The following is a 24,965-nucleotide window of genomic DNA, read 5'->3' on the forward strand; positions in this document are numbered from 1 at the left end:
CAGCCGAGGCTCCCACGAGATAGGAGGGTGCCCCCCTATAGGGCGCGCCCCCTGTTTCGTGGGCCCCTCGGGTGTCCACCGATGTACTTCTTCCTCCTATATAAGCCTATGTACCCTGAAAACATCCAGGGGGCAGAAGAAACACAATTTCCACCAGCGTAACCTTCTGTATCCGCGAGATCCCATCTTGGAGCCTTCACCGGTGTTCTGCCGGAGGGGGAATCGACCATGGAGGGCCTGTACATCAACATCCTTGCCCCTCCGATGAGTTGTGAGTAGTTTACCATAGACCTACGGGTCCATAGTTATTAGCTAGTTGGTTTCTTCTCTCTTTTTGGATCTCAATACAATGTTCTCCCCCTCTCTTGTGGAGATCTATTCGATGTAAACTCTTTTTGCGGTGTGTTTGTCGAGATCCAATGAATTGTGAGTTTATGATCAAGTTTATCTATGAATAATCTTTGAATCTTCTCTGAATTCTTTTATGCATGATTGAGTTATCTTTGCAAGTCACTTCAAATTATCAGTTTGGTTTGGCCTACTAGATTGATCTTTCTTGCCATGGGAGAAGTGCTTAGCTTTGGGTTCAATCTTGCGGTGTCCTTACCCAGTGACAGAAAGGGTTGCAAGGAACGTATTGTATTGTTGCCATAGAGGATAACAAGATGGGGTTTATATCATATTGCTTGAGTTTATCCCTCTACATCATGTCATCTTGCTTAATGCATTACTTTGTTCTTATGAACTTAATACTCTAGATGCAGGCAGGAGTCAGTCGATGTGTGGAGTAATAGTAGTAGATGCAGGCAGGAGTCGGTCTACTTGTCACAGACGTGATACCTATATACATGATCATGCCTAGGCAATATCATAATTATTCGCTTTTCTATCAATTGCTCGACAGTAATTTGTTCACCCATCATAATACTTATGCTATCTTGAGAGAAGCCACTAGTGAAACCTATGGCCCTCGGGTCTATCTCTTATCATATTTGCTTCCAATCTACTTTTATTTGCATCTTTACTTTTTGCATCTATCTTATTACCAAAAAATATATTTATCTTATCTTACTATCTTTATTAGATCTCACTTTCGCAAGTGGCCGTGAAGGGATTGCAACCCCTTTATTGCGTTGGTTGCGAGTTCTTTGTTTGTTTGTGTAGGTGTGTGGGACTTTTGAGGGGCCTCCTACTGGATTGATACCTTGGTCCTCAAAAACTGAGGGAAATACTTACGCTACTATTGCTGCATCACCCTCTCCTCTTCGAGGAAAACCAACGCAAGATCAAGACGTAGCAATATAAACCCCATCTTTTTATCCTCGATGGCAACAATACAATATGTGCCTTGCTGCCCCTGCTGTCACTGGGAAAGGACACCGCAAGATTGAACCCAAAGCTAAGCACTTCTCCCATTGCAGGAAAGATCAATCTAGTAGGCCAAACCAAACTGATAATTCAAAGGGACTTGCAAAGATAACCAATCATACATAAAATAATTCAGAGGAGATTCAAATATTTCTCATAGATAAACTTGATCATAAACCCACAATTCATCAAATCTCGACAAACACACCGCAAAAAGAGTTACATCGAATAGATCTCCAAGAAGATCAAGAATAACTTTGTATTGAGATTCAAAGAGATAGAAGTAGCCATCTAGCTAATAACTATGGACCCGAAGGTCTGTGGTAAACTACTCACAACTCATCGGAGAGGCTATGGCGTTGATGTAGAAGCCCTCCGTGATCGATTCCCCCTCTGATGGAGCGCCGGAAAAGGCTCCAAGATGGGATCTCACAGGTACAGAAGGTTGCGGCGGTGGAAATAGGGTTCCGTGGTGCTCCTGGATGTTTTCAGGGTATGCAAGTATATATAGGCGAAAGAAGTCGGCCAGGGGAGCCACGAGGGGCCCACGAGGGTGGGGGCGCGCCCACCCCCCTAGGGCGCGCCTCCCTGCCTTGTGGCTTCCTCGTTTGCTTCTTGACGTCTACTCCAAGTCTCCTAGATTGCGTTTGTTCCAAAAATAACTCTCCCGAGGGTTTCATTCCGTTTGGACTCCGTTTGATATTCCTTTTCTGCGAAACACTGAAATAGGCAAAAAATAGCAATTTGGGCTGGGCCTCCGGTTAATAGGTTAGTCCCAAAAATAATATAAAAGTGCTTAGTAAAGCCCATAAACATCCAAAACGGGTAATATAATAGCATGGAACAATAAAAAATTATAGATACATTGGAGACGTATCACTACCCCCCTGGGCGCGCCTCCCTGCCTCGTGGCCGCCTCATTGCTTCCTTGGCGTCCACTCCAAGTCTCCTCGATTGCGTTTGTTCCAAAAACGACTCTCCCGAAGGTTTCATTCCGTTTGGACTCCATATGATATTCCTTTTCTGCGAAACACTGAAATAGGCAAAAAAATAGCAATTTGGACTGGGCCTCCGGTTAATAGGTTAGTCCCAAAAATAGTATAGAAGTGTATAATAAAGCCCATTAAACATCCAGAACAGATAATATAATAGCATGGAACAATAAAAAGTTATAGATACATTGGAGACATATCAAGCATCCCCAAGCTTAATTCCTGCTCGTCCTCGAGTAGGTAAATGATAAAAACAGAATTTTTGATGTGGAATGCTACCTAGCATAATTCTCAATGTAATTTTATTTATTGTGGCATGAACGTTCAGATCCGAAAGATTCAAGACAAAAGTTTAATATTGACATAAGAGTAATAATACTTCAAGCATACTAACAAAGTAATCATGTCTTCTCAAAATAACATGGCCAAAGAAAGTTATCCCTACAAAATCATATAGTCTGGCTATGTTCATCACACAAAATATTTAAATCATGCACAACCCTGGTTTTAGCCAAACAATTGGTTCATACTTTAGTATTCTCAAACTTTTTCAATGTTCACGCAATACATTAGTGTGAGCCATGGACATAGCACTATAGGTGGAATAGGATGGTGGTTGTGGAGAAGATAAAAAAGAGGAGAGGATAGTCTCACATCAACTAGGCATATCAACGGGCTATGGAGATGCCCGTTAATAGATATCAGTGTGAGTGAGTAGGGATTGCCATGTAACGGATGCACTAGAGCTATAAGTGTATGAAAGCTCATCAAAAGAAACTCAGTGGGTGTGCATCCAACTTGCTTGCTCATGAAGACCTAGGGCAATTTGAGGAAACCCATCATTGGAATATACAAGCCAAGTTCTATAATGGAAAATTCCCACTAGCATATGAAGGTGACAACATAGGAGACTCTCTATCGTGAAGATCATGGTGCTACTTTGAAGCACAAGTGTGGTAAAAGGATAGTAACATTGTCCCTTCTCTCTTTTTCTCTCATTTTTTTGTGGGCTTCTTTGGCCCTTTTTTTCATTTGGGCTTCTTTGGCCTCTTTTATTTTTCAAAAAGTCCGGAGACTCATCCCAACTTGTGAGGGAATCATTGTTTCCGTCGTCCTTTCCTCACATGGGACAATGCTCTAATAATGAAGATCATCACACTTTTATCTACATACAACCCAAGAATCTTAGAACAAAATATGACTCTATGTGGATGCCTCCGGCGGTGTACCAGGATAATGAATCAAGATTGACATGTATGAAAGAATTATGAATGGTGGCTTTGCCACAAATACGATGTCAACTACATGATCATGCAAAGCAATATGACAATGGTGGAACGTGCCAATAAATGGAACGGTGGAAAGTTGCATGGCAATATATCTCGGAATGGCTATGGAAATGCCATAATAGGTAGGTATGATGGTTGTTTTGAGGAAGGTATATGGTGGGTGTATGATACTGGCGAAAGTTGCGCAGCACAAGAGAGACTAGCAATTGTGGAAGGGTGAGAGTGCGTATAATCCATGAACTCAACATTAGTCATGAAGAACTCACATACTTATTGCAAAAATCTACAAGTTATCAAAACAAAGTACTACACGCATGCTCCTAGGGGAAGGGTTGGTAGGAGTTAACCATCACGCGATCCCGACCTCCACACATAAGGAAGACAATCAATAAATAAATCATGCGCCAACTTCATCACATAACGGTTCACCATACATGCATGCTACGGGAATCACAAACTTTTAACACAAGTATTCCTCAAATTCACAACTACTCAACTAGCATGACCCTAATATTACCATCCTCATATCTCAAAACAATCATCAAGTATCAAACTTCTCATAGTATTGAATGCATTTTATATGATAGTTTTTATTATACCTATCTTGGATGCTCATCATATTAGGACTAAAATTTTAACCAAAGAAAATTACGATGCTGTTCTAAAGGACTCTCAAAATAATATAAGTGAAGCATGAGAGATCAATAATTTCTATAAAATAAAACCACTGTCGTGCTCTAAAAAGATATAAGTGAAGTACTAGAGCAAAATTATCTAGCTCAAAAGATACAAGTGAAGCACATAGAGTATTCTAATAAATTCCGATTCATGTGTGTCTCTCCCAAAAGGTGTGTACAGCAAGGATGACTATGGTAAACTAAAAATCAAAGACTCAAATCATATAAGACGCTCCAAGCAAAACACATATCATGTGGTGAATAAAAATATAGCATCAAGTAAAGTTACCGATGGACGAAGACGAAAGAGGGGATGCCTTCCGGGGCATCCCTAGGCTTAGGATTTTGGTTGTCCTTGAATTTTACCTTGGGGTGCCTTGGGAATCCCCAAGCTTAGGCTCTTGCAACTCCTTATTCTATAATCCATCAAATCTTTACCCCAAAACTTGAAAACTTCACAACACAAAACTCAACAGAAAATCTCATGAGCTCCGTTAGCGAAATAAAACAAACCACCACTTTAAGGTACTATAGTGAACTCATTCTTTATTTATATTTGTGTTAAACCTACTGTATTCCAACTTCTCTATGGTTCATACTCCCCGATACTAGCCATAGATTCATCAAAATAAGCAAACAACACACGAAAAATAGAATTTGACAAAAACAGAATAGTCTGTAGCAATCTGTCCCTTTCGAATACTTATGGAACCCCACAAATTCTACCAAAATAGTAAGTACTAGATAATTTGCTTATTAATCTTCTTCAAAAAGAATCAACTGCAAATCACGTTTATGTGATTTATGAAAATTATTCTCGTGCGTGCAAAGGTTTTTGTTTTTCAGCAAGATCAAATTAACTATCACCCAAGAAGACCCTATAGGTTTTACTTGGACAAACACTAATTAAAACATAAAACCACATCTAACCAGAGGATAGATGAATTATTTATTACTAAACAAGAACAAAAAGCAAAGAACAAAAATAAAATTGGGTTGCCTCCCAACAAGTGCTATCGTTTAATGCCCCTAGCTAGGCATTGATAATTTCGATGATGATCACATGAAAGACAAGAATTGAAGTGCAAAGAGAGAATCATGAAACACGTGACACACACATCTAAGTCTAACATACTTCCTATGCATAGGCATCTTATAGGCAAACAAATTATCATAGCAAGCAAAAACTAGCATATGTAAGGAAGCGGAAAGAAACAATAGCAATCTCAACATAACGAGAGGTAATTTAGTAAAATGAAAATTTCTACAACCATATTTTCCTCTCTCATAATAATTACATGTGGGATCATAAGCAAATTCAACAAAATAGCTATCACATAAAATATTTTCAACATGATCCACATACAAGCGAAGTTGACACTCTTCCAAAATAGTGGGATTAACATTAACTAAAGTCATGACCTCTCCAAACCCACTTTTATAAAAAATTTCATAAGATTGAATGTTCTCCAAATATGTGGGATATAAAGTTGACACTCTTCCAAACCCACTTTCAATAATATTGCAAACACTATTATGAATCTCACATTCATCATGGGGCTTAAATAAATTTTCAAGATCATAAAAAGAATCACCCCAATCATTATCATTGCAACAAATAGTAGACATGGCAAAACTAGCATCCCCAAGCTTAGGGTTTTGCATATTACTAGCACAATTGACATTAATAGAATTTATAATAACATCATTGCAATCATGCTTTTCATCAAAGGAACTATCAAGTGTGGGTGCAATAGCAACAATCTCATGTTTAACATAAGGGACTATAGCAAATTCATCTCCATAAATATTGGCATCATGGCCACAAAAATAGCAAGCATCATGTTCATCAAGGGATATTTCAATCAAATCACCAGAATCATAATTATCTATAGATTCATGCATATCATTATTTTCTTCTAAAGCAACGGTCATTCTTTCAATAAATTCTTTGACATAGACATTATGAGCATAGTTTTCATAGCAATATTTAAGTATGTCAAAATTTTCCAATTTGTAGAGTAATATCATACTTTTCAATCAAAGAAGCAACTTCATAAGCACCCTTAAAAGCAACAAATTCTTCAATTTGTCCGATATCATAGTAACTATAAACACCCTTTGCATAGGAAGATAAGATTTCATTATCATGAAACTCACATAGGTAGGGAAGGTGTTTTTTTAGGGTTCTTAGAGAAACAAGTAAAATCATAAATTTCACAAAGATTCCAAGCATAGCACATCAACCTGTTTATTTAATCACATAAGAGTCTCCCTTTTTCAGACAAACGATGATGCACAAAATGAGCATGCTCATCTAAGGATTTTCCCTCAACTAAACTAGTTGGGGTTTCAGCATGAGCACATATATATCGAAGATGATCCAAGTAGAACACTTTAAGTGGATCCATATAAATAGATTTTTAGCAAGCAAAGATGCAAGCACATAGAAGCCACATGGAGACACAAGCAAACATAAGATTGAACGAAAGAAGGGAGAAGAAAAGGCAAGGGTGAAGTGGGGGAGAGGAAAACGAGAGGCAAATGACAAATAATGTAATGCGAGGGATAACAGTTTGTGATGGGTACTTGGTATGTCTTGACTTGTGCGTAGACTCCCTGGCAACGGTGCCAGAAATCCTTCTTGCTACCTCTTGAGCATGCGTTGGTTTTCCCTTGAAGAGGAAAGGGTGATGCAGCAAAGTAGCGTAAGTATTTCCCTTAGTTTTTGAGAACCAAGGTATCAATCCAGTAGGAGGCTACACTCAAATCCCTCGTACCTGCACAAACAAATAAGAACCTTGCAACCAACGCGATAAAGGGGTTTTCAATCCCTTCACAGCCACTTGCAAAAGTGAGATCTGGTAGAGATAATAAGATAAATATTTTTGGTAATTTTATGATATAGATTGGAAAGTAAAGATTGCAAAATAAAATAGATCAGAAACTTATATGATGGAAAATAGACCCGGGGGCCATAGGTTTCACTAGTGGCTTCTCTCAAGATAGCATAAGTTTACGGTGGGTGAACAAATTACTGTCGAGCAATTGATAGAAAAGTGCATAGTTATGAGAATATCTAGGCATGATCATGTATATAGGCATCACGTCCGGGACAAGTAGATCGAAATGATTCTGCATCTACTACTATTACTCCACACATCGACCGCTATCCAGCATGCATCTAGAGTATTAAGTTCATAAGAACAGAGTAACGCATTAGGCAAGATGACATGATGTAGAGGGATAAACTCAAGCAATATGATATAAACCCCATCTTTTTATCCTCGATGGCATCAATACAATACGTGCCTTGCTGCCCCCGCTGTCACTGGGAAAGGACACCGCGAGATTGAACCCAAAGCTAAGCACTTCTTCCATTGCAAGAAAGATCAATCTAGTAGGCCAAACCAAACTAATAATTCGAAGAGACTTGCAAAGATAACAAATAATACATAAAAGAATTCAGAGGAGATTCAAATATTGTTCATAGATAATCTTGATCATAAACCCACAATTCATCGGAGCTCGACAAACACACCGCAAAAAGAATTACATCGAATAGATCTCCAAGAAGATCAAGGAGAACTTTGTATTGAGATCCAAAGAGAGAGAAGAAGCCATCTAGCTAATAACTATGGACCCGAAGGTCTGAGGTAAACTACTCACACATCATCGGAGAGGCTATGGTGTTGATGTAGAAGCCCTCCGTGATCGATTCCCCCTCCGGCGGAGCGCCGAAAAAGGCCCCAAGAGGGGATCTCACGGGTACAGAAGGTTGCGGCAGTGGAAATAGGGTTTCGTGGTGCTCTCGAATGTTTTCAGGGTATATGAGTATATATAGGCGAAAGAAGTCGGTCAGGGGAGCCACAAGGGGCCAACGAGTGTGGAGGGCGCGCCGACCCCCCTGGGCGCGCCTCCCTGCCTTGTGGCCGCCTCATTGCTTCCTTGACGTCCACTCCAAGTCTCCTAGATTGTATTTGTTCCAAAAACGACTCTCCCGAAGGTTTCATTCCATTTGGACTCCGCTTGATATTCCTTTTCTGCGAAACACTGAAATAGGAAAAAAAACAGTAATTTGGACTGGGCCTCCGGTTAATAGGTTAGTCCCAAAAATAGTATAAAAGTGTATAATAAAGCCCATTAAATATCCAAAACAGATAGTATAATAGCATGGAACAATCAAAAATTATAGATACATTGGAGACGTATCAGGGGCCACTCCACTTATGGTGCAATACCCTAGCTTGTATATGGTTGTCAGACATAAATTCGTCATGATCAAACAAGTTTTGGGACAAGAAAACCCTGATATTTCTTTTTGTAGGGACTTTTTTGGGCCTCGCCTGGTAGCATGGAATGAATTACTAATTTGTTTGGAGGCCATTCAGTTATCAGGTGAACCAAACAAGTTTTGATGGAATTTGCATGAAAACGGTAGCTTTTCAGTCAAATCCTTGTATGATGCATTGGTTCGTAGTGATGTACCAATTGATAATCAGAAATTATGGAAGCTCAAAATTCCTCCAAGAGTGAAGAGATTCCTCTGGTTTCTAAACAGAGGGGCCTTCTTAACTAGAGATAACCTGGCACGACGCAACTGGCAAGGTAGCAAGACATGTGTTTTTGCCAACATGACGAGTCCATTAAACACTTATTTTATGAGTGTAAATTTGCCCGTGTAGTCTGGGAAATAGTTCAAATAGTTTCAAATCTATCCCCCACGTAGTGCACGTAACATGTTCGGCAATTAGTTGCAGGATATTGATAAACATTTTTCCACACATCTACTCATGGGGGCAGCCGCCTTATGTTGGGCATTGTGGCTTACCAGGAATGATGTGGTTTCTAACAATAAATGTACTTTATATTCTGTGCAGGTTATTCATGTGTGTACGCGATGACTCCATGATGGTTCTATATTTTACGCATTTTTAGAGCTCATTTATTGCATGATCTCTTTATATATCATGTCCCATTGAACCAAATAGTTGTCCATTATGCATAATTACCGGTATTTAACTTTTACCTTACGAGCATTGCACATTTAGTATTATATTTGGTTTTTATTAGTTTTCTTTGTTTTCTTGTGTCTACGGGTGTTTCGGAGCAACCTAGGACCAAGCACGATGAAAGAACCAATGAGGGGTTCAATACAGAGACACCCAGGGGCAGACTTAGCTATTTCAGAGGTCGGAAAAAGTCATTTTTTCCGAAGTGCTCGAAATCAAGATCTAAGACCAGAAATGGATCGATGTCATTCATATGAATCCAACGAGCCCAAGAACGGCAAATTTTGAATTCGTATTAAGAAATGACAACCGTTTTATCAGAGAAGGATCAGATCAAAAGATGGTGTTTAGAACGACCGCACGCGGTCGTTTTAGTGGTCGTTTGACAGGTAACTCCTAAAGTTGCTCTTCTAGACGAGATTCTTCACCGATTCCGTCCATGTTCGATCCCACAGGATTCTTGGATCGCAAAAAAGAGATTAGGAGAGGAATTGGCTCATCTTGAGCCCTTGGATGAAGCCCATCAAGAGGGGAGGCTAGGAGGCTCTCTATATATGTCTCCCTCAACCCTAGCCACCACCATCACACGCCATTCATCTCCAACACATCCATCTCTATCTCCATTGCTGCTCCACCACCACCATAGAGGAAGGGACAATATCAAGAGGAAGAGGAGGAGGCTCCACCACGTGAGCACCGGCCTTCGGGACGGTGCCCTCTCCATCGCACCGACTCCCTCATCACCACCATCTTCACCGCCCCGCCGCCACCATCATCACCACCACCATGCTTTCTCCCTTCACCGACACGATGCCGGCTTGTAACTTGAGCTTCTCTTTATGTGTACCATTAACTTGTTTCAGTTATTACAATGGTTCTTGAGGATATGGTTGAACCCTATGTGATTCTTGTTGCAATCCAATATCTTCTATTCATGATTTGAGTTAGTGTTCTCACGAGTGTTGAGAGGAGGTCTCGCTCGCACTATTGCTATATAGGTCGTAGAGGAACTACTGTCGTTGTGAAGGGTTGAGACATTTGGGGTAATTAGAGGTGATACTAAAAGCCTTTGATTCCTTGCTGCCACAATTGATAGGGGAATAATGAAGAACCCATAGAGAGGCCGCGTCCATGGTGTAACCCTTAATTATCATTAGTTATAACCCTATGAGGAGACTATGATGGTGGCATGCGTGGCATGAAGTCTACTTCGAGAAGAACGTGTATTATACCCGGCCCCGCCCACTTATGCATTTGACCAGTGAATAGAGGATTTAGTAGTTCATATTAGCGGTAGTGATTCCGGAACCCTTGAGAATGCTTTATTACACAAGCACCGTCCTTGCTAACTTAGCGTCTTTTTATTTATTGTTTTTACTCTCTTCGTTAGTAGTTTAGTTAAATCCCTTTTTATCTAGTTTTTCTAGCAACGACAGAACAGACTATTTCTAAACTCCGGTTTGGGTGCGTACGTGGCTGCGTGAAAGTGACAATGTAGTTGCGTGGTTTGTGGTGCCTTCCTCTCAACTCGCTGTGGGTTCGACACTCTACTTATCACAACGGAAGTGCTACAACAGTCCTGTGCACTTGCAGGTCATCACTCCATACTTGGTCTATCCTGCAGAGGTCAGAGGACAAAGATATTTTTATGATGGCGTCCACACGATTGGAGCATACTGACAGGGAGGTTTTCTCCCAATATGGATAGCACTGTAATCTCCGAATAAGATTTGCCCCACCCTAGGCTGGACTGATTTATCCTTTTCAATGCGATTGTATCACTTCGGTATATCAAATGAATGAAATGTTCTTTATCGGAAAAATGTCTGTATTTGGGTGATTATGAAGTAAACTTAATAAATTGATGGAGGATTTATCTAAACGACAACTATTGGCCAACGATAGCCACTTGGTAGTAGATGGAAATATATGGGTGCAAGCGGTATCCTCGGGTCATTTTTTACTCAATCAAATGAATTATTCTTTTAAAACTAAAAAATAACCAAATGATGCCCATTTGCATAGAAGTTAGAAACCAGCAGATGAACTAACTGATAGTTCATCTTGATGGATAGTTTATCACCATTTAATTGCCTTTGTTCCTGGACAAGCCCAAGTGGGCTCTAGGACTACTGAAGTTATCTTGTCATGCCATTGACATAAATCTTTTTTCATATATTTACAATCAAATTTTATCATGGTGACAAATCAAACTAGTTTATAGTGTGACACTTGAATAAGCTAATTTTTCTTTTCTTTCTTTTCTTTTCGTTAAGGTTGTTGAGTTCCTACAAATTGCATCAAACATGATAAATAGGAGTATGTGACTAAGAATATCATTATCACGACTAGGTATTAACCTCCACCCGTGCAATGCAAGAATTGGTCCCGATTTGTGCTCTACTGCAGGTGTGTTACACATTATCGCGACTAGGTTATCAACGATCAATGCTTGGTGGCCAGGTCTTCTCAACAAAAGTTGCTTACTCCACCATGTAAAGAGTCGTTGACGATCCTGCCCTCTCCATGGTTTGGTCCTCAAAGATTCCTAACAAGACCAAGGTATTTGGGTGGCTGTTGCACAATGACATGCTCGACACATGTACAAATCTTCATAGGAAAACGATCCTCCCATTAGACAACCGCCCCATGTGTCTATAGGATACCGAAACATGTACACAGTTGTTCCTTCTATGCTCTAAAGCAAAAGCTATATGGCGTGCCTTGGCATGAGGCCAAATCGCACTGACATTAAGCTCATCTGGAAGATCGATGTCCCGCCACATCTCTCTACTTTTTTTTCGGGAAAACTTTCAATCTATTCGTCTTCAATCATGGCAGTACAATGAATAACGGAAATAAAAATTACATCCAGATTTGTAGACCACCTAGCGACGACTACAAGCACTGAAGCGAGCCGAAGGCGCGTCGCCGTCACCGCCCCTCCATCGCCGGAGTCAGGCACAACTTGTTGTAGTAGACAGTCGGGGAGTCGTCGTGCTAAGGCCCCATAGGACCAGCACCCCAGAATAGCAACCGCCGCCGATGAAGAATAGCGTAGATCAGAAGGATCCAAACCGAAGACACATGAACGTAGACGAACAACGACGAGATTCGAGCAAATCCACCAAAGATAGATCTGCCGGAAACACATCTCTACACTCCCACCAACGATGCTAGATGCACCATCGGAACGGGGGCTAGGCGGGAAGACCTTTATTTTATCTTTAGGAAGCCGCCGCTGTCTCGCCTTCCTGAGTAGGACACAAAACCTAATAAGATTGAAAAAACCCCCGACTACAAACGAAGCCCTCCCGCCGGCCCTTGCCAGGATCCACCGCGCCTCCATGGCCATAGGGCCACCAGAGACGAGGCGGACCTGCATCGACGCCGGTAAGAGGCACAGACCCTAACTTTTTTTCTTCGAGGAGGAGGCGGCTGCTGGCGTCTCTGGAGCCCTACTCCACCTTTCAACTTCTTGTTCCAAAGTAATTTTATTTACTTCCACCACATCTCCCTACTTCATTGTAACCTTTCATGACACTGCTGATCCTTTGACAGATTTGGGAAGCCAGGTATGTTCTGATTTTCAGACAATGCCACTCATCACTGACTGATGTATTCTGTGATTTAATCTTATGGTCAAACAGACTAAAAATACATGATAGATAAGTGATGTTGGTTTCTGGTGTGGCTTCCTCTCCTCACGATAAACACTAGCTTTGTAAAAATTCCCTTGATCAAAATGAAAATTCAATTTCAATCAAAAAAAGAATAATATTAACCTCCACTCGGGTGAAAAACTTGGTTGAGCCATGTCACCAATTTAGAGTGGGGACCCAGACCGATCATAAGCACCGACCATGTTACACAACTCCTTTTTTACTTTTGCGTAGCAAAAATTTCTATTTTTTTATTTCAAATCTCGCATGGATTTTCTAAATTTAATGCCTGGTCAACCGTGCCTCGTCAGCATTCCGTCCTCTGGCCTACACTCCAGTCTCCACTTCCTCGACCAGCGGCCGCGCCGGCAGCAGCTCGCGGCGCCCCTCCCTCCTCCCCAGCGCTCGCAGATCGGCGCCGGCGCCGCGGACGCCGGGCGGAGCGCCATGGCCACGAAGCACCCCCACGGGGACGCCGATCCGTCCACCTCGCCTCCCCCGCCCCCGAGCCGCCGCCCGCGCGGCTTCGCCTCCGCCTCCAACCCTCCGGCGCCTCCTCCCCCGGGGCGGCGGCGCGGCGAGCGGGAGAGGGAGCGGGAGAAGGAGCGGACGAAGCTGCGGGAGCGGCAACGGCGCGCCATCACGAGCCGCATGCTGGCCGGGCTGCGGCAGCACGGCAACTTCCCCCTCCCCGCCCGCGCCGACATGAACGACGTCCTCGCCGCCCTCGCCCGCGCTGCCGGGTGGACCGTCCACCCCGACGGCACCACCTTCCTCTCCTCTCCCCAGCCCCCTCTCCCTCCCCCCGCCCAATTCGTACGTGCGCCCTCTCCAGTCTCCTATTGCCCCTATTTACCTAGATGTTCGGATTTTGCTTTGCTGGAGCTCTCTCCACTTTCCGTATGATAATGTCACCCCTTGCTTAATTGAAAACATTGTGAATGAAAAGTGTATTGATTTCACAAGAAATGATTCGCATTGTGACTATAACGCTTTCATGTTCTTATGTTCAGCAGGGTGCTTTCCAGGCTACTTCTCTGGAAACCCCAGTTTTTACCAACTCTCTGAACAGCTACGCCATTGGGACGCCATTAGATTCCCAGGCTTCAGCCCTACAAACAGATGATAGCCTGTCACCATCGTCATTGGATTCAGTGGTGGTGGCAGAGCAAAGCATAAAGAATGAGAGCTATGGGAATTCAAGTTCAGCCAATTCTTTGAATTGCATGGGAAGTGATCAGGTGAGCAAAGTTTGCAATTTGATTCGCTTAATGGATGCTTGTGGTATGCCGGTGTATATAAACCAGATAACCTTGGGATGTAGCATCGCCTATTTGCCATAATAACTTGGTCTTTATCAGCTCTTATAGCCTATAACCCATGAAGTTAGTTGACCGTCGATAGGGCCTAGAATGTTGTAGCTCCAGCTTACAGTGGTATTCTAATTGCGCCATATAGCATTATTTGTACGGACCAGTAATCTATCATGTAATTGCATTGTCGAGTTCACTGATTCTTCATTTTGCAGCCCAACTTTTCATTTGGGCTTTCTGATTTAGCAAATCAAATTGGGCGACAAGCTCAGTTTTTCTTTTATTGTTCAATTGGAGCAGCTATTGAGAGCATCAGCAGTATGGGCGGGTGATTTCACGAAAACTCCATATATACCAGTGTACGCCTCTTTGTCTGTAAGTTCCTGGTGAACCTCTTGATCCCATATCTGCTATGTTAATCCTGTTTTCTCGCTTCCTTTGTCTGACACCATTTTCAATATACACATGGTTGGAACTGACTTTTCATGCTTCAATTAAAGTTCTGAACTTTATGTTTGCAAACTTGCACATTTGCACCATAAACTTGCCAGCTTGTATCACTTGCCGTTGGAACTTGAAATTAGATTACAGCCACCCTAACTTGCTTATTTTTAATCTGTTTGGTCATTTACCTTCTTCTTTTTGAACAAATTTGATGTTGTGGCATGTCGTTTGAGGTGGACTGGGTGAGTAGATGAGGTGGCTTTGTCGTTTCCATCTGATGTGATGCCAGGCCATCTCTCTCTTGCTAATTGGATGTCATGTAATAGATGGCCAAAAAGGTTGAAGAGAAATGTTTAAGGGGGGTTGATATAGTACTTTGCAAATCTGGTTGTATGTTTTTACCGGGTTTGCCCCTAGTTGTGAGTCCTCTCATGGCCAGGTGCATGTGTAAGTGTAACTTCAATACTTAACATAGCACCAAAGTTCACACTGAGAACTAGAGAATCATACCGTATGCAGTTTGTTCTTTTTAAGATTATGCATTTAAAGTAAATTGTAAGTTGAGAACTCTATGTTTTCTTTATCTTCATATATTCCTGAAATTTCGACATCTATAATGTATCTATCACACCATGCTTTAGCATTGTTGCTGTTGCTGTAGATGGGCATTATCAATTGTTATTGCCAATTGGTTGATCCTGAGGCTGTACGCGCTGAACTAAGGCATCTGAAGTCTTTGAATGTTGATGGAGTTGTTGTAGACTGTTGGTGGGGGATTGTGGAAGCCTGGACTCCTCAAAAATATGAATGGTCTGGCTACAGGGACCTTTTTGGTATTATTAAAGAGTTCAAGCTAAAAGTTCAGGTTAGAATACTACCATGACTTATGGCATTTTCTGGGATGCTATTACTCACACATCTGACATTTTCATATTTTTTTGCAACTTTATACACATGTACTATTGGTGATTGAATTATAGCAAGTTACTAGAGTATACGTGGATCTCTCATACTAAAGCATAGACTTAGACAGAAGTCATCCGTTCATTGAATCCAAATGGACTCGACTTTCTTGATTCTTGACATAACCGAAACCTGACCTTCCAAAGCGAGGAAATAACATGACTAAACCTTTTGAGCTTATATGATAAATTTTCAATTATGAGCATGATGTAGCATTGCACGATATTTAAAATCCTTAAACTGGATAAGCTTCTCTTATCTCCCTTGTTATATTGAACTCAGACTTACATTGGCTAACAAGTGTTCTTCAACAAATTTAAGGTTGTATTGTCATTTCATGGGTCTGGGGAGTGTGGATCTGGTGGTGTGTTAATTGCTCTTCCTAGGTGGGTACTGGAAATTGCACAAGAGAACCAAGATATATTTTTCACTGATCGAGAAGGTAGGAGGAATACAGAATGCCTCTCCTGGGGAATTGACAAAGAGCGAGTCCTTCGAGGGAGAACTGGCATCGAGGTATTGGGTCATCCTTGGTAATTTTTCTTCTCTCCTCTATAAACCCTCCTTTAACATCTCTGTTTATTTTTTTTAAAAAGCTGCCATTCTCCTTAGACGAGCATTACTTCGGTCTTTTCCTAGTGACATTTTTAATTCATTTAAAATGGTAGTCCTTTCTACACAGTTGTAATTGCAGTATATCTTGTTGATAGCCAATAGCTGTCCTGTCATTTGATACATTGAACTTGCATTGTATCGCCATTAATCTTTTTCATATCAATTCTCTAATAGGAGAGACATGTATACTGAATTATTGATACTCGATGAGATTATGTGCAGGTTTATTTTGATTTCATGAGGAGCTTTCATATGGAATTCAGAAGCTTATCTGAAGAGGGTCTTATTTCTGCTATTGAGGTTGGATTGGGTGCTTCTGGAGAGCTAAGATACCCTTCGTGTCCAGAAAAAATGGGCTGGAGATATCCTGGTATTGGTGAGTTTCAGGTACTTACTTAAAACTCAAAACCTCTTGCGCTTATTCAAAGAAAAAGACGTATTTACTTGAATTCCAGTTTCCAAGTTCGAACCATCAAGGATAGGGACACTTACTTCAGTTACCTTGTTTCCTGATTCTGAACCCTTCTCATTTTATTCATTGGTCCTGAAGGAGTGTAAAATATTACTACCTTGTTATGTTGTTATTAAGCTGCGGTAGAGAAAGAAAATATGCGCAGTAGGCACCTTTCGAGAACCATATAATACTGCTTTGTTGGTGTGTGGGCCATGACTTGAACTTATCTTTCGGGTTGCACACATACAAAAATGTCGTGCTACATTTCTGTCGTGGATACATAATGTATTCTTTTGCTGATTGCTTCGTCGACAGTGTTATGACAGGTATATGCAAAAGAACCTACGGCAATCAGCCTTGACACGGGGGCATTTGTTTTGGGCCCGTGGGCCTGATAATGCTGGCTACTATAATTCAAGGTCACATGAGACTGGCTTTTTTTGTGACGGAGGTGATTATGACAGCTACTATGGGCGTTTCTTCCTTAATTGGTATTCTGGAATCCTCATAGATCATGTGGATCAGGTGCTCTCACTTGCTACTCTTGCATTTGATGGAGCAGCAATTGTGGTGAAGGTATGCTATATCTTGGTACATATTCTCTCTAATTTTCAAAGAAGCTTCACATATATTCCTTTGTTGTTGTTTTCTGTCTCTCTAGTTTCCTGTGTATGTCACATCAAACTTGCATGTAATGGGTATCCATTAAGCTTTTTTATATATTCTGGGTTGCACTTCTGTTCAAAGCAACCAAAGATTGCTGAAAAACTGGTAAGTAATATAGTTTTGACAAGTTACGGGGAGTTGAATGCCTAATCATGAAGCATCCCTCAAATTTAGATGAGACACGGTACAGAAGCTACTCAAAATGCTAATTATTAGGTCGACTATTTAAAAAATTCAGACAAAAAAGAGGCTGAATTTTTTCACTCATCAAACTTGCGAAATACTGTAATCATACTAGGATATACATGTATTAAGCGGATCACTTGCCTGGTCTCATAGTACAGCCTTCCTATATAGCATATGTTGCCCTGATAAGTCCATGGAACTTGCCCCTCATATTTCTCTTGCCAGTTCGGCTGTTTCATGACAAGACAATTATCTTTCCTCAGATCCCCTCCATCTATTGGTGGTACAGAACTGCAAGCCATGCTGCAGAGCTTACTGCAGGATTCTACAACCCTACAAATCGAGATGGATACTCTCCAGTTTTCAGAATGCTCAAGAAGCATTCCATAATTCTTAAAGTGGTTTGTTATGGCCCAGAATTTACAGTTCAGGAGAATGGTGAAGCATTTGCTGACCCAGAAGGTTTAACCTGGCAGGTGAGAGATGTTGTAAGAAGTCTCTGAAGCTACGATTGCGTAATTTTTTTTTTCCGTGGATGATACACTTGAAATTTTGCAGGTTATGAACGCAGCATGGGATCATGGTCTATCTGTAAGTGTAGAGAGTTCTCTTCCATGTCTTGACGTGGACATGTACTCTCGGATCCTTGACACAGCGAAGCCGAGGAATGATCCTGACCGTCACCATCTCTCATTCTTCGCATACCGTCAGCGAACTCCATTCCTTTTGCAGAGAGATGCGTGCTTCTCAGAGCTTGAGACCTTTGTAAAGTGTATGCACGGTTAGTAACAGTTTTTTCACTTTCTAACTTCTTCATAGCACCATTACTTCATGGTATCTTCTTAATTCTTATCAGTAAAATCATTATTTGCCTTTTGGGGTTAATAGAATGATGTGCATAACAATGCTGTCATGGTGCAAATTATTAGTTTGAATCATATGATCTGCTCTGCTGTTACATTCAGTATGTGGATGGGACCGATAAAAGGACATAAATCAAACATATCACCATTAAGCATCACTGCCTTGTATCATCTGTGCCGTTACTCTTCAAAAGCTACCTCTGCATTCTTGATGGGAGGATTATGATCTGATAACTAAGTTGATGATGTTGTCTGCAGGGGAGGCTACCCAGAACTTTGTAGATTGACATATTGCAGCTTGCGTTCTGCAAACTTCCGCATTCCCTTCGTGGCTATCGCAAGATTGAACTCATATTGCTGATTGCCACGTTCCGGCCATCTCCGCCTTATGCTACGGGTCAGCTGATCAGATGGCACTGAAACTGATGTGCTGGTGGTGGGCAGGGATTAGTATCCCTTATCTGCGGTACAGGGCTGGAGTTCAGCAAGTTCACCTGGCCTGGGCTGGAAAGATGGAAAGAATGGCGAGGCATATATCTAATAGTACTCCGTACTACTTTATCATGCTCTAATATGCAAAGAAATCCTCTCCTGAATGGGTGGTAAACCATCTGTCTCTGAATTCTCGATGATGCTTAGACTTTGTTTAACCGAAACATCTTTCTAGATTGTGACTGAAATTTGAACTGTCCGAGCTGAGGTTAGGTCTGAAATGGTCGTTAATTTTGTTATCTATATACTTTGCGGAGCCTAACTTTCTGGACTAACGAAGCCGATAAGCACCCACTTCAGGGAGTCGTCCTATTTAACGCTATATGGGCTAGCCATGGCATGGCCCATTAAATCTGGATTATTTTTCATTTTAGAAAAAAGTGTTTAGCTTATAACTGTTTTAAAAAAAGCATATTATTAAAAACCAGTTTTGAAATTAGGAAAAGGGTACAGTGCTCAATTGTTGGACATAAATAAACTGGACAACACCTGGATTAGGAATGGTTACATGCATGATGACCTGCCCAGCGAATGTGCAACTAATTGTGGTGCTTTTCCCAGAAGTGCAGCCGCATATACAACATAACTTGATCTCCCAAGAAATATTCTAAATGGAAAGCACGGCAATAATTAAAGAACGTTTCAGTTCAACTCCTTTTCTATTACACAACATAATGTACTACAAGATGCTTTTGAAGCTGGAATGGCCCTTTCAAGTTTCAACATAACAAACGCGGCATACCCTGAGCAGTAGAGGTACAGATTGAAGAGTAAGATTGCTTCATGCGCTACCTAGAGAGAATTGGAGCTACAAATGGATCCAATAACGACAACCACCGCAATGTTGATGAGGAACAACACAATGAAAAAGATATCATATCGGTGCAAATTGCAACCTACTCTGATGCTTTTCTCTGACCATGGGGTCTTCCTTGAGAGGACTAGGGTAGAGTGCAAGAACAAGTTGGGCCTACATGCTTGTAGGCAGGCTCATCATGAACTTTGCATCCATTGATCGATGCAAAATAACCATGGTGACCAAACCCTTGATGATTTAATAAGTTATCGCGTAATGATAGAGCCAAAGAGCGCAATCACATTGTCGCAGTGCCTTTCCCTCGTAGACAAGGGACAACCATGCCCTTGGTCACCTCTCTAGCGGATGACCTCGGTTAGCTCAGTTATCTGAAGAAGTAGCCTGCCATGGTGAACATGAATGGTGCTATGATGAGATCCAGTTTCTGAGGCTGGTGATACACATGATGATACATGGTAAGGTTAACTATCTATAACCTATATCTGCCTAAACAATCAGGTAATTGCATGTACAAGTGAGAAATTTATAGGGGTGCGTGTTTGTGTGTCCTAAATCTTCGGACCCCAAGAAGCAAAAGGGTGCTGAGCACCATGAGGATAACTCCAACCCACATAGGATTTTTAAACAATATGTTGAATGCAAAGACACCCAACACTGCACACATGTTTTTTTACTCAAAAAATGCAAAACCCAGCGAAGAAAACGAAGATAAAATGAAAGTGACAAATAAGGTGTACTAAGGTTGCTCATAGTGGGGAGTAACTTAGACTAGTACCATGCGTATGTTACTAGTCTATGTTACTACCTCTATAGTGCATTGTATCATATATTAGTATCATATGTGGTCTCATTTATTGCCATGCATGACACATAGTAGCACCACATTTATTATGTTACGGTATCTACCTATGTTACTATAATCATCTCTCTCTTCTTTAATTGCCTGCCACATAAGCATGTTTGCGAGTCCCAAGCGCATGATACTACTTATGTTACCCCCACTATGGCTAGCCTAATCAACCTTCGAGGATATTCGTAGAAATAAATGCAACCTTTACAATAATGCATATACTGATGAAAGGAGGGCACTCTTCTCTCTAGAGTTCATCAAAGTGCCTCTCTATACATGACTGAGCGATAGGTGCGAATTTGATGTGGAAAAACTAAGATCGTTCAGTGAAAAGTAGATGTTTTCACTCAAATGTTGGCTTTTATTAAATTTCACCGGCTTTATCTTGTTTCATAGTATATCACATCTTATTTTTTCATAATATAATCACATCTTATTTTTTTCATAATATATCAACAACATCAGAGCACATGAATCTCGAGCACATTCAATGGTGGATCGCTGCACGGTATATAGCATGGAAGTTAGAAATTCAGTCTCCCTTTTATTGCCATAATAAAGAAAGACAATCACACAAATTTGAAGATGATACACACCCAAATTGATTTACTCTCTCGTGCTCTCAACCAATTATTTATAGGCGAGTTTTAGTTTGTGGGTCGGTCCTATCTTGTATGAGATTAACTAATGTTGTTCCATGTGCAAAGTTGCCACTATCTCAATTGTGGAAACAAAGCGTACGACATACGATGAACGACCATTTGCACAAGCAATTCATATGAGGATGCTCATTTTGCTATGGCACTACTGTAGACCATTGTTTTGGGCTGGGGGTGAAAAGATTTTTTTTTCAAAGGTTGGAAAAGTTCCTATGTCGATTCTTGCACATATTTTATAACTTCCATATTTATAAAAATATATAAATATCTGTTGGAGTTTGAGTGGGCTTTCTATCATTAAGCTAAGCTAAGAGCATCTCCAGCCGTTCGCCCCCCCCCCCCCCAGGGCGCAGAAAAACCGTGGCCTGGGGGCGAGCCGGCGCTAGTTCGGCCCCTGGGGCCGACCTAGCTCCCAGTCACGCCCCCAGCCGCCCCCCAGTCACGGCAAAATTCAAACATAGTCGTTCCCGCGCCTAAAATAGACACCACAATCCGGCGATCAAGCGGCCTAGATCGGCGGCCGGATGAAATGTTCGGCGTACAAAAAAGCAGGAAAGGACGGAAGCCTGCATCAGGTGGCGAGGTCGGCCTCCGGCGTCGCCGGAGTCGGCGTGCGCGGGCTCGACGGGGCCTCTGTACTTGGCGGCGTGGCTTCTGTGCTGCGGGCAGTCTCGGCGGCATCAGCGGTCGGGCTTGGCGGCGGCGTCGGCGTGTGCGTGGGCGGCGTCACCGAGGGAAGCTGGTCCAGGATGAGGCCAACATGCGCCCTGTACCACGCCTTGACCACCTCATCGGTGCTCTGGAGCATGTCCGCCCCGCCCAGCAGGAAAGTCAAGTCGGTGTTCCTCTTCTTCGCAGCGATGTTGGTCTGGAGTAGGTCGAGCTTGACGGCGTTGGTCGACATCAACGCCGACCAACGCGCCTCGGTCTTCTCTTCACGAAGGGCGTCCCGGACCTGTGCGTCGGCGAGGCAGTGCTGGATGGACTCCTGCATGCGAGCTGTGGCCGCGTCGGCGTGTTTCCCCTTCTTGGCACCTTTGTTGCCGTCCGGCCGCCCGTCTGACGCGCCCGGAGCCGGCGCGTCAGGCTTGTAGGTCTCCTTGGCTTTCTCGAGGGTGCGCCGGACTTCCGCCCACTTGTCGCACTTGTCGATGCGCTTGTAGACGTGGAGGTACTTGAACTCGACGTCGTTGTTGCCCTGCCGATACAGGCCGAACATGCGCAGCAACTGCGCAGGGACGAACAAACAGTTGGCCTGTGAACGGCGAAAAGAGGCGGGAGACCGGCGTGGCATACCTGATCCTCAATGTTGGCGCCACTCTCCGGGCGACCGGCGACCTCCTCGACGATCCCATGCCATTTGTTGCACGCCCCCTGGATACGCCCCCAATGGTTCGCCATCGCCTTCACCTCGCGCTGCATGTAGACGCCTTTGAAGTAGGGGTCGACGAGCTTGCGCTCGTCGATCTCGGCCTTGATGCGCGCCCGGCACATCTCGATGCTCTGGTTCGCGCCGGTGGTCGGGTCGAGGCAGACGACTTTCCATGCTTCGGCGAGGCATTCCTCCTCTTTGGACGCCCACTTGATGCGCGGCTCTGTCCTGGCCGGCGCCTTCTTCTTGCGCCCCCTCGCCGGCTCCTCCTCCTCCTCCTCGTCCTCCTCGTCCTGCTCCTCCTGTTCCTCGTCGCCGTAGACGTAGCCGAGCTCGCCGTCCATGCAGGCGCTGAGATCCACTGTCTCGTCCGCGGTGAACCCGGGAGACGCGGCGGCTGCGGCCGAACCTTCAGTGATGATCTCGTCCGTGTCGGCCTCGGTCTCGTCGGCGCCGCCGAGGTGAGAGAAGGGCAGCGTGCAACGGCGAAGAGGGGGCGTCGGGGAGGACGCGTACGCGGGCGGCGAGTGGTTGTATGGAGGGTATTGCACGCCGGCGAAGGCGGACGAGGGCGTGCGCTGGGCTGGGTGGCCATGGGGGAAGGCGATGTTCGGGTTGAACCCACCGTGTGCGTCCCCGTCGGCGTAGCCCGGCGACCCCCAGGGCGCGTACTGCGCGTGGTTGTTGGGGGGATTCATCATCCCCGCGCGAGCCGCCTCGGCCTCGGCCTGGTTAGCGGCAGCGGCGCCCGCAGCCGCGCGCGCCGCGTTGTCACGGGCCTTCTTGGCGAGGGCCTTGTTCCGCCGGTCGGCGATGACGGCCTCCCGTCGCTGTATTTCCACCCTCCAATCGGCGTTTGACATGCCCGGCGGTTTGGACGGTGGCGCCCTCGGCTTCCTCTGCTTCGGCTGGGCGACGGAGGTGGTAGCGGTTGCCGCGGCGCGGGGGACGGCGTACTTCTTCGGCGGCATGGCGGCCGGCTGGGAGGCGAGCAGGAGGGAGAATGGCGGGAGGAAAGGGGCAAATGGGAGGGAAGTGGAGGAAAAGCGGGAAGAAACGGCGGGAAGAGACGCTCGACTCGCCGACAGGGCGGACCCACACGCTCCTTTTCGCTTGTGTCGGCGCCCCAGGCGCCCCCCAGGGCGCCGGGTTCTGCCTGGGTCCGCCGGCACCAATTTCGGCCCGAGCCGGCGAAAAACGGGCTTCTGGGGGGAGGGGGGGGGGGCGGCGACTGGCCCGTTTTTTCGGCGCCGGCGCGGAAAAGACGCTTGAGGAGAGCCTGTTGGGGGCGCGGCTGGAGATGCTCTAAATAAAATCTAGAAAAGTTGGGAACTGTCCGATCATTCAAGCCTACCAAATCAATCACCAATTCATCTCCTTGATGTGCGTCTTGAAGTTTTCTGTAGCCCCCCCGCCCCACCCCACCCAAATCACTGCGCGGTCATGAGCTTATTTCTCCCGGCCGTCATATCACATGGATCTATCTTCATTGCTCAACATTCTTTCTTGGCCAAGAAAAATAAAATAGAAATAATCACGACCCTAGCTAGTCCCTCGAGATGATTTGAGATCATGGTTTGCAAGACGACCAGAGTAAGAAGATAAGATTTTTAGTGGAGGGGCGAGAGAGAGGGAAAATAGTTGAGGCGGTCCAATAGGAGGGAGAAGTATGGTGGCTATGTGAACCATGTGGTGCATGTTGTAACTCTGATTATCCATGGATAATTCCTTGTGCCTTCAAATCCATACTATGCAAAGAAGCAACATACAATGCGCAAAAATGACATCAAGCAGTTTCAAAACAGAGAAGTAAAGCGATGAATAACCTATTCAATCTGTGGCTTAAGGAAATCTGGCTTGCGTGGTATGCAACCACTTAAATTTGTTTCTCCTCTCATAGGTCACCTAACAACCCCTTGGTTATGAAGTTGGTCCTCTGGTAGGTCAACAACTTTGAGATCTATATCGATACTTCAAACAAACCATGAATTGTAACTCCATACAAAAATGATGCATTGGGCCGACAGAGTTCATCAATACAAAGTTCATGAAAAATGAAAAATCGTGTTTTTGTGTCTGATTTGATTTTGCATTTAGGTGGTTCACAAGCTACTATATCGATAAAGCATGACATGTGTTCAACATGAACATCTTATATATCCAATGAAAGTTTGTAATGGGAAGACACAAGGGCAAGCCATACTTTATATATTTATCTTTACCTAATAATAAAGTGCGGATTACTTTTGCACGTTCACCATCATTAAAAGT

General features: G+C 43.5%; 1 protein-coding gene across 2 annotated transcripts; it reads left to right on the forward strand.

Annotated features, from left to right (window-relative positions):
• Nucleotides 1-13,321: 13,321 nt before the first annotated feature.
• LOC123136044 (beta-amylase 8) lies at nucleotides 13,322-19,239 on the forward strand. 2 transcript variants are annotated; one of them, XM_044555330.1, is made up of 10 exons: nucleotides 13,322-13,816; nucleotides 14,014-14,241; nucleotides 14,614-14,688; nucleotides 15,419-15,622; nucleotides 16,042-16,236; nucleotides 16,558-16,722; nucleotides 17,105-17,365; nucleotides 17,905-18,117; nucleotides 18,200-18,422; nucleotides 18,763-19,239. In XM_044555330.1, exons 1-10 carry the CDS (start codon nucleotides 13,448-13,450, stop codon nucleotides 18,789-18,791), a joined length of 1,962 nt encoding a protein of 653 aa, XP_044411265.1. In that variant the 5' UTR covers nucleotides 13,322-13,447; the 3' UTR covers nucleotides 18,792-19,239. The 2 variants fall into 2 exon arrangements, with proteins under 2 accessions (XP_044411265.1, XP_044411266.1); XM_044555331.1 differs by having other exon boundaries at nucleotides 14,017-14,241.
• Nucleotides 19,240-24,965: the final 5,726 nt, after the last annotated feature.

The sequence above is a fragment of the Triticum aestivum genome, chromosome 6B, assembly GCF_018294505.1.
Source record: "Triticum aestivum cultivar Chinese Spring chromosome 6B, IWGSC CS RefSeq v2.1, whole genome shotgun sequence".
Classification (NCBI taxonomy): Eukaryota; Viridiplantae; Streptophyta; class Magnoliopsida; order Poales; family Poaceae; genus Triticum; species Triticum aestivum.

Bases quoted from the DNA above. Each gene is read 5' to 3' on its own strand.
- LOC123136044 (XM_044555330.1), top strand. From the start codon at position 13,448: ATGGCCACGAAGCACCCCCACGGGGACGCCGATCCGTCCACCTCGCCT. The intron at 14,242-14,613 runs GTGAGCAAAGTT...CAATTGGAGCAG, and splicing joins ATTGCATGGGAAGTGATCAG to CTATTGAGAGCATCAGCAGT. The intron at 16,237-16,557 runs GTATTGGGTCAT...GATTATGTGCAG, and splicing joins GAGGGAGAACTGGCATCGAG to GTTTATTTTGATTTCATGAG.